At 38.6% G+C, this 16,934-nt stretch overlaps 1 protein-coding gene across 1 annotated transcript; it reads right to left on the reverse strand.

The window, feature by feature from the left end:
- Positions 1 to 50: 50 nt before the first annotated feature.
- On the reverse strand, positions 51 to 15,691 carry Ccn6 (cellular communication network factor 6). Its single transcript, XM_047559093.1, has 5 exons — positions 15,644 to 15,691; positions 7,978 to 8,272; positions 5,005 to 5,247; positions 1,513 to 1,706; positions 51 to 332 (listed from the first exon to the last, which is right to left on the reverse strand). The coding sequence occupies exons 1-5, from the start codon at positions 15,689 to 15,691 to the stop codon at positions 51 to 53; spliced, it is 1,062 nt and encodes a 353-aa protein (XP_047415049.1).
- Between the last annotated feature and the right edge of the window lie 1,243 nt (positions 15,692 to 16,934).

Genomic DNA, 16,934 nt, shown 5'->3' on the forward strand with positions numbered 1-16,934 from the left:
TTTTTGATTATATGATAACTAACCTTAACGTTTCCCCCATGTGCTTAGTTTTATAGAATCAAGAGCTCAGAAAATATATCTCCAGGTTCCCTGCAATTTCTTTGACATACACAAGATGTAATCCAGAGCATCTTCCACTTAAATGAGCCTTCATTTGGGCAATCAAACTGGATGGTAATCATTTTAGACTTATTAGGAATGCAACATCTCTTATCCAGGCATATTCCACAAAAAATGGGTTTGTAACTCTGAGTACTTAAGCACCCAGAAAAGAATATTTTTTCAGCTTTGGAGAGTTGGAAAGTAGGTTGGCATCTTTTTCCTTTAGGAATCTGAAAAGATACATAAAATTAAGAAATCATTCCTTAAATTTGATTATAGTAACAGAAAAATATTGTGTAAAACATTTTAATAGCACATATATACAGATAAAATTATTTCTGAAACCCCAGCACTGAAAAAATAACAATTATTTCTGGGGCATTAATATTAGTTACTATTTATTGACTTCCAGCACCCTTTCTTCTCTTCCATTAAAACCCCCCTCACCAGAAGTCTGCCCTCTCTGTTCACTTCATCATATCACAAGACACTGTCTTCATTGTTTCTTGCTGTCCTTTATTCAATTCCCCAAAAGTGGAAATTTCTTTGTTTTGTTTAATATCAAAGGCTATGGCATATATCTTAATCCCTTTAAAATTGGGTCGTCAGCTTGCTAATGAGATAGGGAATGTGTTGGTAATCAGAAGGATTTTACAGCATTTCTAAAAATTACTCCTTTGAGATAATTAACTTGTCTAGTTTAAGAAATAGGACCAACCAGGTGTGATGGCACACACCTGTAATCCCAGCAACTCTGGAGGCTGAGACAGGAGAATCAGAAGTTCAAGGCCAACCTCAGCAACTTAGCAAGACCCTATCTCAAGAAAGGGCTGGGGATGTGACTCAGTGGTAAAGCACCCCTGGGTTAGATCACCAGTACCAAAAAAAAGTGGGACCAGCTCTAGTTATATCAACACAATCTTAAGGTAAATATATTATCACAGTCCTTTGACAGGTTTACTATCTAGTAAGTATAGAGCATTTTGGAAATGGTGTGGTCTACATCAAAGTTAGTGATATATAACTTAAGATCAGATCTTCTCTACTTGATGGTCTTAATATCTGTTTAACCACAATTCTGTATTCATTTCTTTGATTCCACTATGTAGAATTACTGTGGAAAGGAAAAAAGAATCAAGGATCTACTCTTGGAAAACACTATGCCTATAGAGTTACCAGAACAAATCAGACAAAATAAGACCCATATTATTAAGATGTTAGAATATCTAGGATCAACAGGCAAAACTTTACCCACCAAATGTGATTAATGTTTTCCTCTGAGATAATTTGATTGTTTCAGTGAGGAGGTTTTATTTTTACAACAATCAAACACTAACCCTCCCTCCAAAACACATAACTTTTTAGGGATTTCTGAATATTGAATTATAATTAAATCTAATTAAACTTTACCTTTACTGTCTTTGATATATTACTGTTGCATGGCTGAATATAACACAATCTTTGCTCTTTTCTCATTTTACAGTTGCTGTTTTCATTGGTTACCCTGTTAGATATTCCCACCCCACACGTTCTGGAGCAGGGAGTCCACTTTGTAGCTTGCACAAGACATTTTCTTTTCCAAATAAGTGGAAGATTCCTAAAAGCTAAAACAGAGGGAAAATACATACATATATATACACACACACACACATATATATATATATATACACACACACACACATTTATGAACTCGTGTAGACAGATCATTTTTAATCATTAAGCTAAATAAAAAGATTTTTGTGAATAATGTAACTCAGAATAAAAGCAGCTTATAGTCTAATTCATTCTATTTCCCTTTTTCCTGCAACCCAAATTATCTTTTAATCAAGTGTGATAGTCCAATTTCTTAGAAGGGATAAAAATTCTTTATCTTTAAAAAACTGAATAGCTTTACTCATTTACATGATTCTAGCCCATTCTATTAAACCAAAATTTATGTTCTGATTGATGTATACATTTTTGATTCTGCCTCATGCTTGATATTATTTCAACATATTGAAATGTTAGGATTAGGGAATTCAAGATATGAATCAAAATAGTATGATCATGTTAAATTTCATATGTTAAAATCTAAAATATAAAAGTTATATACTAAGTCATTGCAAATGTGTATTTGTTTATTTGTTTCATTCCCTATAGTATCAATCCACAGTGCTCTCTCCATTGGCTAGCCACTTCATATCACCTATGGAAAGAATGAATGGCCTGTAATCCCAGTGACTCCTGAGGCAAGAGGTTCTTGAGTTCAAAGTCAGCCTTGGAAAAAGTGAGGCACTAAGCAACTCAGTGAGACCCTGTCTCTAAATAAAATACAAAAAATAGAGCTAGAGATGTGACTCAGTGGTCAAGTGCCCCTGAGTTCAATCCCCAGTACAAAAAAAAAAAAAAAAAAATGAATGGATCTATGGATAGGTCTGTGAAAGAGTGGACAGAGCCACTCCACTGTCTAGTGCTTAAGAGAAACAGAAGGGAGAAGGTAAAATAACTTTTTCATCTCCATGTAAATTCTTTGGGAGATTCTTGCTACACTCGTGAATGAGTCAAGCCCTTGGTTCATTTGAGCAAACTGCATGTTGGTTTATTGTCTCAAGGCATTTCCTTACGATTAATGTACATCTTATATTGGATGCTTTGAGGGTAAGATTGTGATTGAGTCTGAGTTAAACATAGCAAAGTTCTGAGTATTACTTCAAAATATCGATTTAAAATTAAAAAGATTCAGAAAAATGCCTTCTTGATAGAAAATATCACTCTGAAGTATGTGCTGTGTTTGAATAAAATGATAGCATGATCCTGCTTTCAGTGTTATTACAGTGTGATCTTGCAATGCTCATAGAGCTGAGAGGAAGCAGAAACATGAAGATACCTGGAAGGCAGAGCAGTTTAAAGGCCTCAATGCAAAGCTGGGTAGGGTGGTTGCACACCTGTAGTCCCAGCTGACCAGGAGGCTGAGTCAAAAAGATTATGAGTTCGAGACCCCCATCTCAAAAAGAGAAAGAGAAAGAAAAGACCTCCATGCAGGAAGCAGATTACAAGCTTGTCACATATCTGCAATAAATAAAGGTAGGTTAGATTATTGCATTACTAGTAACCTTAATTAAAGTTAAACAAGAACTGCAGTTCAGTAATTTAACATTCATTAAAATGCATGAAACTATAGAGATTTATAAAGTAAAAGCTTAGTGTTCGTGAGCATTGAGGAAAGTATGAGGGCATTAAATGTCATTTCATGCTTCATACTGACCTAGCAACAGCTAGATTCCAACCATAGACTATATGTTACTATCAAATATATCTTAAAAGTGTGTTTTTGTCATTGTGGTTAATTTTGAAAGCTAAATTCCTGTGAGGATCATAAATACAGTTTCACAGTTAAGCAAAGGAAGAGACATCAGATTGAACATATACTTTCCTTGAAATGTAAGTAGGCCTACTCTCAAATACCAGAGAGTCTTGGGGAGATTTTCTCATTTTTTACAGCAAATCACCTAACCTAACCACCAAGAATGACGAGGGGATGGCTCTCCCAATCGGGCTCCAAGTGAATCCACTGAAATTGATCCAATTCCATAAAGGAGACCACCTTGAACTTGATCCAAAGGGCTTTACTTATGGAAAACTGCTGCTCTGAGATTCTGAGAATCTTAATATTGAGTCACTCAGATCCTATACAGAAAACCAACTGTTTGTACATTTTGCAAAAGGAACAATTTGGGGACTGGTGATGTAGCTCAGTGGTAGAATGTGTTTAGCATGTGCAAGGCCCTGGGTTCAATCCCTAGCACCAAAATATATAAAGAAAAGTGAATAACTTGGCTCATAAATTTTAAGATTTTGGAGAGTGAGTTGTGTCATTTCAGTAACTAAATAATTGTGTGTGGTAGAGAAAAATTCGCCACAACCTGGTAAATATTTTTTTCAAATTAACTGTCATAATCAGAATCCCTGAGTATATTCTTTTTCATAGTTTTAAATGTCTAAAACTCATTTCTCTGATTATAGTTGCTTTTATTGAATATCCATCCCCATAATAAAAAACTTTCAGTTTTTAGCATATACAAATATTCAGTATCACTATGACAATTTTCTCTACACTATAAATTTTTAAAAAGGCATTCTTCATTTCTGGATGAGAACACAGAGATGTGAGCAAGAAACTGGCATCAGCATCACCCCTTTTGAGTCCTTCCTCTCCTGTGCTTCATTTGCTGGTGTTTTTGAAATTTCTGTCCCCAAAATACTTGACACTTAAATAAGATGCCAACTTGAAAGCAAACTAGAATTCCATTTGCACCTGCAAACGTCAATAAATGCTTATTTCATTCGTCTGATTACCTACATGGGTAAGTTACTTTTAAAAGCCTGTGTGGGAGGCATGTGTGTATTTAGGAAAAAGTAGTAAATTGTTGAACTTCAATTTTAGAGTGAATAAAAGGACTTTATATCAGTTTTCTATTTTTTAGAAAATATTTTCTAATATTTACAAGTTCAAAATTTGTTAGTCCTCATATTTTTAACTCAGTAGCTTTGCATTTCTGCTTATATCATATAGGAAGTTTGCCTTTGAAAATTTGGAGAACTGGATGGCCAAACTTCCTGCCTGTATTAAAACTATCCAAATAGAAGATTTCCCAGGATAACACAGGAACAATATTTGGTCAATTTTCCTTAGGCAAGGTTAGGAATAAGCAGAGATGTAAAACTTGAGTTTCCTGATTTAATAGAGCTTTTTAAAACTGGAATATTTTTACCAGAATACACCTGCCTGAGACAAAGACTGAGTAACATGGTACACTTGAACTACATCTCACGCTAACCATCCATTCACTCAGTACCTGTGATGCACAAAGGGAACATAAAGCCACCAAATAATACATGAAAAATAGCTCTATGTATGAGCACCTGGCATTGTCTTGTAGCTTGTCAAGAGCTGCCTTTGTAATGGTCCCAGGCCACACTTGGACTGATCAAACTTCTTTCCCCCGTTAGCTCCAGAGCAATGACTGTCAACCAGCTCAGGTATGACCAGAGGTGTGCATCCAATCGCCCCACTCACACAGAGGCAGCTAAACAGAGGGTTGGGCTGAAACACTTGGCCATTCCGATAATGAACCCTGTTGAACTCACATCCAACAGCTACAAGGTCTGAAAAGAGAAAATTGTCAAAGAAGCCATAATTTGAAATAGTTGAACTTCCAATTATACATCTTAAAAGATATAACTATCTCCTTTAAATGAAGTTAAGCTCTAGATATTTTTTTACAACTCTAGATTTTTAAGGCCCTTTTGGAATCCCCTTCACAGAACATCTGTCTAAAGTTTAAAATTTTAGATTAAAGAGGCACTATCAGAATTAAAACCAAATAAAAACCCTATTCTGGAGAAAAGGTTTTTTTTGTTTTGAGGTGTTTTTGTTGTTGTTTGGTGAGGTACTTGGAGATTAAGCCCAGGGCCTCACTCTTGCTAGGCGAGCACTAAAATTAATTTTTAAAAATCAGTGAGTTGATTAAAAATTGGAGAGAGAACTTAATGCCAGGTGAGATGGAAATTTCTCCAGACATCCAACAATAGACTAGAATATATTCTTAGGAAGTCAGGATAAGTGAATGTCTAAAGAAACCATAATTTAAAGTATGGCAAGGTAATTCACTGAAAATTAAAGGACATTTTTACTTCCTCTGGGGTATATTCTTAGCCTTCTGGATCAACAATTTTCCAAATGTGTTCCACCAACCCCTTGGCAGTAGCTGAGATGTTTTCAGGGAATCTGTGAGGTCAAGAGTTTTCAAAATACTATGACAGTCTGGGTGTGGTGGCGGCACACACCTGTAATCCCAGTGACTTGGGAGACTGAGGCAGGAGGATCAAGAGCTCAAAGCCAGCCTCAGCAACTTAGTGAGGCCCTAAGAAACTCAGTGAGACTTGTCTCTAAATAAAATATTTTAAAAGGACTGGGACGTAGCTCAGTGGCTAAGCACCCCTAGGTCTAATCCCCAGTACCCACCCCCAAAACAGAAAACAAAGATGGTATTAGTGAAAGATGTTTTTCATTGTTGCTATTTGCACTGAACATACAAAAACAATGATAGCTAAAACTTGTGCATTATCATGATTCAAACTGTACATGTAGTTGTATTCTTTCTTGCATGCGCTTGTGCTTAGAAAGAAAAAAGCTAGTTTTACCTGAAACTGTCCTTAATAGCACAGTAAACGTATTAATCTCATTCAATTGAATATATTGAATACATGTCTATTTAATATTCTATATGACAAAATCAGAAGTATGTGTGGACCATTCTATGTACTAAAGTACAATGGCCATCGTGAGGAAAAGCACCCATGCTATTATTCAAATTGTGGGACAGGCTAGCCAGTTTTTTAGTGGGATTTTTACTTGAAACAATTGACAGATAAACTGATTATTCAGACTTGAGTATTTTGGAGACGTTTTCTTGGAAATGAACAGAGTAATCCTGTCACTTCAAGGAAAACAACTGACAGCATTTGTTGCAACTGTAGAATTCAAGTTTTAAAGTGAAAACTAGAATTTTGAAAAAATATCTACCTCTGAGCTCTTTATTGCTACCCAGTATGTAGACTTTTCTGCTGAGAGCGATATCAATGAGATTTTTAAAATAATATATAATGAAATCTAGTTTGAACATCTACATAATACAGTAAACCAATGCATGGCATGATAAATTTATGCAAGCAAAAGACCCATTCCCAGTGGGTCTTGGATATTTTAATGTCACCAAGTTGAAAGGTTATTGATATGGTTTCAGATTCCATGATGCAGCTAATTTTTAATGAATTACCACTTGTTATATTTAATTTAATAGGTCATGTTTTCACCAATTTCCATAAATAAGAAACGCTTTTGAAACTCTACTGTACACCAGATACTGTACTAGGTATTTTAGGTTTTATGTCATTTATTTCATCTTCCCAGTCAGCTCTGTAAACTAGGAAGTACATGTGATGTAACTGAGGCACAAAGAGATTAATCAACATGATTAGGGTCACTCTGTTAGAACAACCAGGATTGGAACCTAGATCTCTTGTTCTTAATACAATATGGTGCTGATGAGGGTGTCAGTTTGCCAGACTTGATGGTCTCTTCACAGTCAGTCTGATTCCAAAGATGTACGCTCATTTCATGTTTACAACCTAACTTCTGGCAGTAAATTTCCTTCACACTTGAACTTTTCTGTAGAGTGAATAACTGCCCTGCTGATATTTTCTTCCCTTAGGAATTTTGGGTTTTTTTATCCTAAATGACTTGGCATTTTGGATCGTTGCCAATGTGTGGCAGAAGATCTGCATCTGATTTTCAACAAGCTGAGGGTCAAGTTTTGCTTTGGGGTGACACCACTTTCTTTTTTTGTAAATCTGCAGTAAAAGATTCAGAAAGTTGATGGCTGTACTTGAAAGGCTGAGATTAAAACTGAGTTCTTGATATACAACCTTACTATTTTACATTCATATATTTTAAGTGGGATTATTTTTTAGTTACAGAAAAGGCTGAATTCAGATAGTTTCTGATAATGTTAACAAAAGCCATTATTGTGTGGCATGTCAAGAAGTCAGACTCTACATATGTGTTCTCCTGTTCTTTAGCATTATAAGCAATTACCTGAGAAGAACTGCAAAATCGCTTCAATGCAATGAAAATAACAGGTTTCTGAACATGTGTTAGGTATCTGCCTATTTCCCTTGCTGTCCAGTACGATGAAGCCAGTCCCACTGGCTCACAAAAACAAACCCACATTGTATGTAGCTAGACTAAACTCATCACTTCAAATTAACAATTGAAAAGGAAGAAAATCTGTCTAGACTCAGCCTTTTCCAATGGGTCCGGAAAAGGACACTTACATGCACACACTCCGGTCTCGTACCTAGGCCTATCTGCCGAGTAGTCACAATACAGTCCTTTGTGTGGGTCGCAGAGGTCAGCTTCATTGCAGATGTCCCCTGGTTGCTTGGCACAAATTTTGCAGCATCCGCAGCCATCCCTCACCAAACTCACTCCAGGAGGGCAGCGGGGCTTCTGATGAGGACATTTGCAGGGCCAGTGACAAAACTGTTTACGCTGATGTGCTTCTGATGCTTCTCTGGGCCCTCCTTCAGTTGTGTCTAATGGCCCCGTGCCCTGTGCCCTGCAGCAGAACTTTATTTTTATAATAAAGGCAATGTTAGAAATGGTTCCTCAAAGTAATTTCAGAGATCTTATAGAATAGATGATTTCTCAAAATGAGATTGAATAGAATGTGGTGAGTTACAGTATCATCAGCATTTGACACAGTTCATTCTCCGGAAATACTTTCTTCACTTGACTTCCAAGATGCTGCTTTCTTATTTCTTCTTTCTCACTGCTCTCTCTCAATCTCCTTTGCCACTTTCTCCTCATCTCTCTGATGTCTAAACACTGGAGCCCCCTGGGTTAAGACCTCCAAAGTACCTTTCCCCACCATATCTCATCTCCCACCCAGACTTCTTTCTGAATTCAGACTCAAACTGCCTAGTTAACATCTCTACATAGGTGTTTAATGGGCAAAGCAAACAACACAACCAAAAACATATTCCCAATTTCCCCCTCAATATACTTTTTCACGTATTTTCCTATTTGAGCAAATGCCCTTTCACTATTTTTCCAAAACATCTTGTAGTTAAGATCATTGCATGTTAAGATCTTTCATGTTTTATATCCAATCTTGTCAATAACTCCTGCTGGTCCTACCTTTAAAATACAGCTCTCCTGACCATAACATTCCCTCTGCTATCATTTTGATCCAAGTCACCATTACTCATCACTTGAATGATTCTAGAAGCCTCCTAACAATTCACCTTGCCATCTTCTTTGTCCACTCAGCAGTCAGAATGAGTCTTTTAAAATATGCCAGATCAGAATATCATGCTAAGTGAGATAAGCCAATCTCAAAAATACAAAGGACGAATGATCTCCCTGATCAGTGGATGATGACACACCCACACAGTTGGGGGTGGGAAGGAGGTAAGAATGTGTAGAGGGAAAAGAGGGGTGGGGTGGGGGAAAAAATAACGATGAATCAAACACTATTATCCTATGTAAAAGTATGATTACACAAATGGTATACCTTTACTTCCTGTACAAACAGAGAAACAGTATGTATCCCATTTGTGTACAATAAAAATAAATATTTTAAAAAAATGTATGGGATAGGACAAATATATTTGACATTGCAGAAGAAAAATATTAATGAACTGAGGTTATACCAATAAAAGGCATAGAAAAAACCTCAATAATAGAAACATGAGCAATGCATCAGTGAGCTGTGAAGCAACTTTCAGACTAATATTTCTGGTATTAAAGGTTCAGATGGACAAAAAAGGAAACGAATTATATTTGAAAGAAAGTCCTCTGTTTTTTCCAACTTGATGAAAATAATAAACCTATAGATAGGTCCAAGAATCTCAAATAATGATAAGAAACATGACTAAAACTACTCAGAACACAACATAATCAAATTTCTCAAAACTTGTGGTAAGGAGAAAATTTTTAGAGCAAGCAGAGAAAAAAAGCAACACTGTACAATGAAGAAAAGCAAGATTTACAACAAACTGAATGCAATCAAGAAGGTAATGGAATAACAACTTTAATCAACTGAAGGAAAAAAAGTCAACCTAGAATTGCACATCCAGTGAAAATATCTTTGAAAAAATGTAAAAACTAATTTGAAAATTGTAAAAGTACAATGTGTGGCCACAATGGCATCCATGTTGGTAGAGGAAAAATGGAGGCATACTATATTGTAAGGGTCTTACACTGACCATGAAATGGTATAATCTCATTTGAAGGTAGAATATAAAAAAATTGAAATGTATAATATCAATACTATAGTAAATACAAAAATAACAAAAGAAAATAGCAAAAATATATATAATGGAGTTTTACTCAGCTACCAAAGAATGAAATTATGGCAGTTGCTGGTAAATGGATGAAACAGAAGAACATTATGCTAAGTGGAAAAAATACATATATAGACCCAGAAAAAAAAAATATGCCAGATCATGCATAGTGCATGCCTGTAATTCCAGCAACTTGGGAGGCTGAGGCAGGAGCATCGCGAGTTCAACAAAAGTGAAGATGTTAAGCAACTCAGTGAGAGTTGTCTCTAAATAAAATACAAAATAGGGCTGGGGATATGACTCAGTGGTTGAGCGCCCCCAAGTTCAATCCTCAGTAGTCCCCCCCCAACCGGCAAAAAAAATGCCAGATCATGCCACTCCTTGCTCAAGGACATGGTTTCCCAAACAGCTCTCCAAGGCTCTACACCATTTGGCCCTCACTCCCAATCTTCTTCACCTACTCCCACTCACCTCTGGGTCACTTCACTCTAGGCACAGTGGCCTCCTCACTCTTGAAGTACTTCACGCAGGCACTGCCCCTAGACCAGGCTTTTGCTCTCTCTAGGTCTGCTCAAATTTCTCAGTAAGACCCTCTGACCTCTCTTCATAAAAGAACACCCTACCCCAGCCCTTTCCCCAGACACATCTTACTACCTGCCTCATTACCTGTGTAGTTTAGTTTTTCATTTTCTGATTTCTGCATCAAGAATATGAGAGCAAGGTTTTTGCTTCATACTTGTCTAGCTGACTCCAAAAAAGGAAAAAAAATTATTAAATATAAGAACGTGATGCATCCTCTGTGTCTTGGCCTTTACCTTCATTTAACCTTCATACCATAGTATACAGTAATTATTATTTCATGTGACAGGTGAATAGTGGTCCCCTCAAAGATGTCCACATTCTAGTCCCTGGAACCTGTTAATATGCTTCTTTGTATTTTTTGTTTATTTGTTTTTTGTTTTAGGGATTGAACCCAGAGCACTTTGTCACTGAGCTACATCACCAGTTGTTTTTGTTTTTTGTTTTTTGTTTTTGACAGGGTCTCATCAAGTTGCTTTAGGCCTCACTAAAGCAGTTTGAGGCTGACCTCAAACTTGCAATCTTCCTATCTCAGCTTCCCAAATCACTGGGATTACAGGCATGCACGATGGCCCCTGTACCTCCTTGCATATAAACAAAAGGGATTTTGCAAATGTAATCAAGTGAATCCTGTGAGTATCGTCCTGGATTACCCAGGTGGGCCCAATGTAATCACAAGTCCATTCAAAAGGAAGACAGGCAGATCAGAGGAGGAAATGTGATGACAGAAGCAGAGGCAGGAGTCGGGTCATTCCTAAAAGAACATTGCCTACACTTGATTGTGGCCCTATATAACCCATTTGTTGACTTCTGATATCCAGAACTATGAGACAATAAATTCATGTTGTTTTGAGCCACAAAATTTGTGGTGATATATAGGAACTATATATCCCAGTTTATAAATGAGGGTGTTGAGGACCTGCCTATTTAACCTGTCCTAGGTTACATACCAAGTAAGTGGTAGAAGAAGGATTTCAACCAGGCAGGCAGGTCCCAAGCCTTAGCTCTCAACCCTGCTTCCTAGGGCCGGTCCCACTGGAAACCAGCTTTGATACCAAACAAATCTCGGAATCTCCTTCTCCAGTCTAGACCACTTAAGCTTACAACTCATTAACTGCTCCTGAGTATATCCTCTTCTACGAGCTTCAAGGAAGTCATTCAGACTGCCCTGTGGCTAGCCATCGATTCCCATTTTAGTTAATGGTGTTGCCATCCACTCAGATCCCCAAACCAGTAAGCTGGAAATCATTCTGGATTTCTCCCTATCTTTCACTCCCAAAAGTCACTGGCTTACAGGAAAGCTGAAGGCTCCAAAGCACAATATTCATTTCTGGTAGTCCTTCCATACCTTAGTTTACAGAAAGTCAAAGGGCCTGAAATTCCCTCCATATATGAGGCTATTTCTCCTGCCTGGGACACTCTTCACCAAAACTCACTTTTTCTTCACCTATTACCCTTCAAGACTCTGTTTAGGTACCACCTTTCCCAGAAAGCTTTCTATAACCTCCCCGCCTTATAAATGTCTTCCAACTGAAATTATTCGTGTGAGTACCTGTCTCCTCTACTAACCATAGATGTACCCATACTCAGGCACTTGAAGGCATTTGTGGGTGTGCTACCAGTATCTAGCCCAGGGCCAAGCAAGAAGTTCACCTAAGTAACTCTCAATGTTTTCTTGATGGAACTTGGGGCAGGCAGATTGATCCAGACACCAAAACCTCAAAAATGCTACACTGAGCAGAATTAGTGTGTAACTCCACCATTAAACCCTCAACTTTTCTTTTTCATCATTAGTAAATCAAGTGAACCCCAGAAAAAGAGCAATGCTTCATCCACCCTTCAAAAGCTGAACACACAATGTGAGAACAGATTTGATGAGACTGGGACAATGCTGGGCTTTGGGAGAAGGGTCAAGGGATAAAGAACACAAAAGTGAAAGAGGGAGTAGAAATGGTGGAGCTAGAATCCTAAAACATTTGCAACCTAAAACCTTTTCTTTTTTTTCCTACTTCTCAATTTTGCAGGGATTCAGGCATGTTCACAAGTGATTCAGATGCTAGGTTGATGGCTCTCAGCTGGCCTCATGTTCACAGAGTCTCCTCTTCCTGCCCCTTCCCTCTAAGGTTTTGACGTTCCCTTTTTATCCCTCCCCTCTCTTTTGGTTTTCCTCTTCCTGGTCCTCCCAGGGGTCCCCTGTCTTCATCATACTCTCTCATTTCCTCAGCAGGATCCTCTTAGTCCAAATTTGATTTCAATCTAGGTTTGTGTTACATGATCATAAGACACTGCTCTTCTCTACGTTCAGTCTGGTCAATCTCATCACCCCCTTGCTTTCAGCCTCCTTCCTATATAACCTCAAAACTAAATTTCTAGCCTAGACTCCTCCAGGGAGATCTAGACCCATGTAGCTGACTGCCTACCAGACAGCTCCACCTGAATGTTCCAAGGAAAAACTCAGATCCAAAACTCACCACCTTTCACCCCAGACTTCTCCAAAGTTTGGAGACAGGAAATAGAAGTCATTCCGATCATGTTCCTCTTCCTCACCTCCCACAGCCATTTGGTGGGACATTCTGCTTATTCTCTCTCCCAATTCACAGTTACTAAGCACTACTATGCTGTTCCTATTAGGTCTTCCTCCCTCCAAAATAACTTCTCAAGTATATTTCCTACCCAGCTACTGGAGGGATCTCTCTAAAAACCATATCTGGTTTTATTACTCCTCTCTTTAAATAAATCCCCTGGGTGGTTCCCTACTGTCTACAGTGTAAAATCCAAACTTCTGAGCATGGTAGCTGTCTGGTCTGGCCCATGCCTACCTCGCAGCACACCTGTGCCTTGCTGCTTACTAGGCTTCCTGTGTCAGGTTTCTCCTCTCTACTTTTCTTCTTGTAGCTCCCTAATAAAATATCCACTCCCCAAACTGCCCATCTGGGAAGCCCTATATTTTTCCAGTCTTGAAGCATTTCTAGATCATCTCTGAGGTCAGGAGGTAACACTGTGGAAATCCAAAAATAAAGAGAAAATCGTGATAGTAGCCTAAGAAGAGTGAAGCACTACAGACAGGAAAATAACAATAAGATCTGAATTCTCATCAAAAGAAGGAAGAGAAGGAAAGGGTAAAGAAGATGCCCAGAGACAATGCTAAAAGAAAAAGGAACCTGTCATCCTAGAATTCGATATCCAGTGAAACTACCTTTCAAAAATAAAGGAAAAATAAAGGACATTTCAAGATAAACAAAAACTGAGAGAAGCCTCTAAGAGACATGCCTCACAAGAAATGTTAAGAAAATTACGATAGTAAATTCACAAATACATGATGGTTCTGACCTATAATCCCAGCTACTCAGATTGAGATAGGAGAATCTCAAGTTGGAGGCAGTCTGGGTAACTTAGAAAGACTCCATCTTAAAAAATAATTTTATATATAGTTCATATGTATTTTAATAATAGTTTTATATACTTATATAATTTTTAATAATAGTTTAATATATAGTTCAGAGATATAATGTTCCTGGTTTGATACCATACAGAGAAACAAAGAAAGGGAAGAAGGAAGAAACGAAGGAAGAAGAAATCAAAGAAACAAAAAGAACTGGAAAAGCAAATATGTGGGTAAATACAAAAAATTTTATATTTTTCTCTTTTCTTCAAACACTTTTTGATTGTTTTCAAAAACAAAATCTGAAGACAACAAGAGTTCTTAGGATGATGCAAGAGAAAGGATGCATTTCAAAACCAGATCTGAGTGTTAGCCAAGCTGTGGCCTTAGAAGACTTCTTATCATTTGATCTTCTAGCCTCAGTCCTCCTCTGTGAGATGGGACTGATATATGCACCTGGTAAGGCTGCTTTGCATGTTAAGATGGGCAAAGTGCCTAGCACAGTGCTTGGCACACAGCTGGTGTTCAATAAATAGTAGGCATTATGAAAAATTCACAAAAGCAAAGTGAAGCACAAAATAATACATTCTTACTACCCTGAGCATAACACCTTTCTGTGTTTGTTTTTATTTTGTATTGTGTGCTCATCTCATCATATTGGAGTACTTGCTGTTTAGGAACGTGTTGCAGCTCCTTCCATAAGGAAAGGCCTTTTCTCAGAAAGTGGAATAGGAGAGAGAGAGCCGGGTCTCATTCCCATTGAGGAAATGTTCCCCCTAGGGGACAGGGGGCAGGACCGAGACCACTGACATCCACCTCATGATACTTTTGAAATCTTAAATCCGTCGATACTGAGTATAACAAGTTCCAGTTCCTTGCTTTCTAATACACATCTACTGCTCCCTGCCCAAATCAGCTATTAACTCAGACACTTCCATGTTTTCTAAATCACCAGATTTCAAAAGTTGTCTCCTGTGCCAACAATCTCAACCATGTAAATGCATCAATAAATAAGTCACCCTGTTTTTAATCTTCTCATTAAAAAATACTAAGGCAATGAATTGCTCATATTAAACTTCCCTTTGGTCTGTTGCTTGAAATATTTCAAAGTCTCCACAGACTGATTCCCTTTCACACACACACACACACACACACACACAAAAGTGATAAACACATGGATCGAGAAAAGACAAAGTAACAGAATACTTTAAAAATGTCTGTTTGTTCCAAAGTACTCCTTTCAAACAAGGACAGGCTTAACTGAAAAAAAGTTGTTGCCAAAGTTCATTTTTCCAGGGCTCTTTTGCACATTTTTGCAAACAACCCTGGAAAGTTGAGCCCCAGCCTGGATCCTGCATGAAGGAACAGTGTTTACTCCACCGTGGCAGCCAGCTCTGCCGTTGTCCCAGGGCCACAGTGCATGTTCGACTTGAATAAAATACATAAAGTCGAGGGCTCTTCAGACATATTGAAAGTACGCATCAGTGCCTTAACCTGAAAGGGAGAGGCATTTCACTTTTCTCTCATGAAGCTAATGGACTCAAGCAGAACTTTATTTGGAGAGAAAAATGGCTCCCTATTTCTCATGAAGTGTTTCCACTAGTAATTTCCCCCCATCCTCTTCTTTTTTTATTTTTAGCCTGAAGAACTCGGAATGGCTAGAGTCTCTGGAAGGGAAAGAGAAGAACTTACCTGTGCCAGCCCAGAGAAGAGCAGAGTGGAACAGAGAAGTCCCTGCATGTCGCCGGGATGTGGCCGACCAGAGAGATGGGGAAGTGGGAGCTCCTCATGCTCGGGACACACAAAGCTCCCCTGTCTTCTCGGCAGGAGCCGCCTCCACCTCCACCTCCGGCCCGGCCGCACTCGCTTCCACACTGGCTTTCCTTTCAGTACCCTGCTTACTTTCATGTGACTCTTCTAGAAATACCTTTGCAGCTAGCATGAGGTGTGTCAGGAGAGGGCCAGGGTTTTCCTCCAGGGCCTCAAGGAAAGATCCAGCGATGGCTTTTCTTTGAGTAAATGTGCTCCCTTAGCCTGAGATCAGAGACTGCCCTTGGGCAAAATGGAGGCATTACTTTCCCTTCCTTGCCCTACACCTCTCCTCTGTGATTTCCCTGCTCCAGCTCCTCTCTGGGCTGCTTTCCTTCCCCCTTAGCCCTCAAGCAGAGCACTAGCCTGGTCTCTCCCCTTCCTGCCTCATCACAGCCTGGCCCTGAGATTCTCATTCCCAACAACAACCAGTTTCCAAAGGCCATTTCTGATTTGACCGCTGTTGACTCTCTGACATTCCCATCTGCCCTCCATTACAACACATTTCTCACACCAGATGGACCATGATTGGGGAGCGGGGGAAACAAACCTAGACAGAATGTGGGTGGGCTCCTGTAGCACCCAGCTGAGATAAGCTCCTTTTTGTGTCCACAGTTCCATGGAAGATGTAAGTAAAGTTAACTATAATCTCTTCCAGGCCTACAATCAAACATTTACACTAGTAATAGTCATTCATATTAAAATTTTGTTTTAAACTCTTACTACAAGTTTTTAACCTTTCTCCTTTTCCTTCTCACCCAACCCTCTGATATGTGTGGCACCATCCCATCCCCTCTAATGTGGTCATGTATGACTTTTGCTTATCCCAATTTCTCAGCTCTGGTCTCTGCATATCCTACATCTACAATGGAGCTGTCTTCCTGTGGGTTCAGTGTGAAATCCACTTTCCCATGCATTCCTGGGCCTATTTCTTTTCCCACGGGACCATTTCCTGTCCTACCTTGTCCTATTACCCTACTTATCCTGGATCATTGCTCACTTCTGTGAGCACAAAGAGAGTCACAACTGTACAAAGACACAGCAAATAAGGCCTCAGTCAGACCTGAACTGAGGGTCTGAGAAAAACTAGGTTCTCCTACTACCACAGGGAATCTGGGGTCCTTGGAGAGCCAGAAACATCATAAAACATGCAAACTATAGTCAGTTAAGACAA

This window comes from Sciurus carolinensis, chromosome 7 (assembly GCF_902686445.1).
Source record: "Sciurus carolinensis chromosome 7, mSciCar1.2, whole genome shotgun sequence".
NCBI lineage: Eukaryota > Metazoa > Chordata > Mammalia > Rodentia > Sciuridae > Sciurus > Sciurus carolinensis.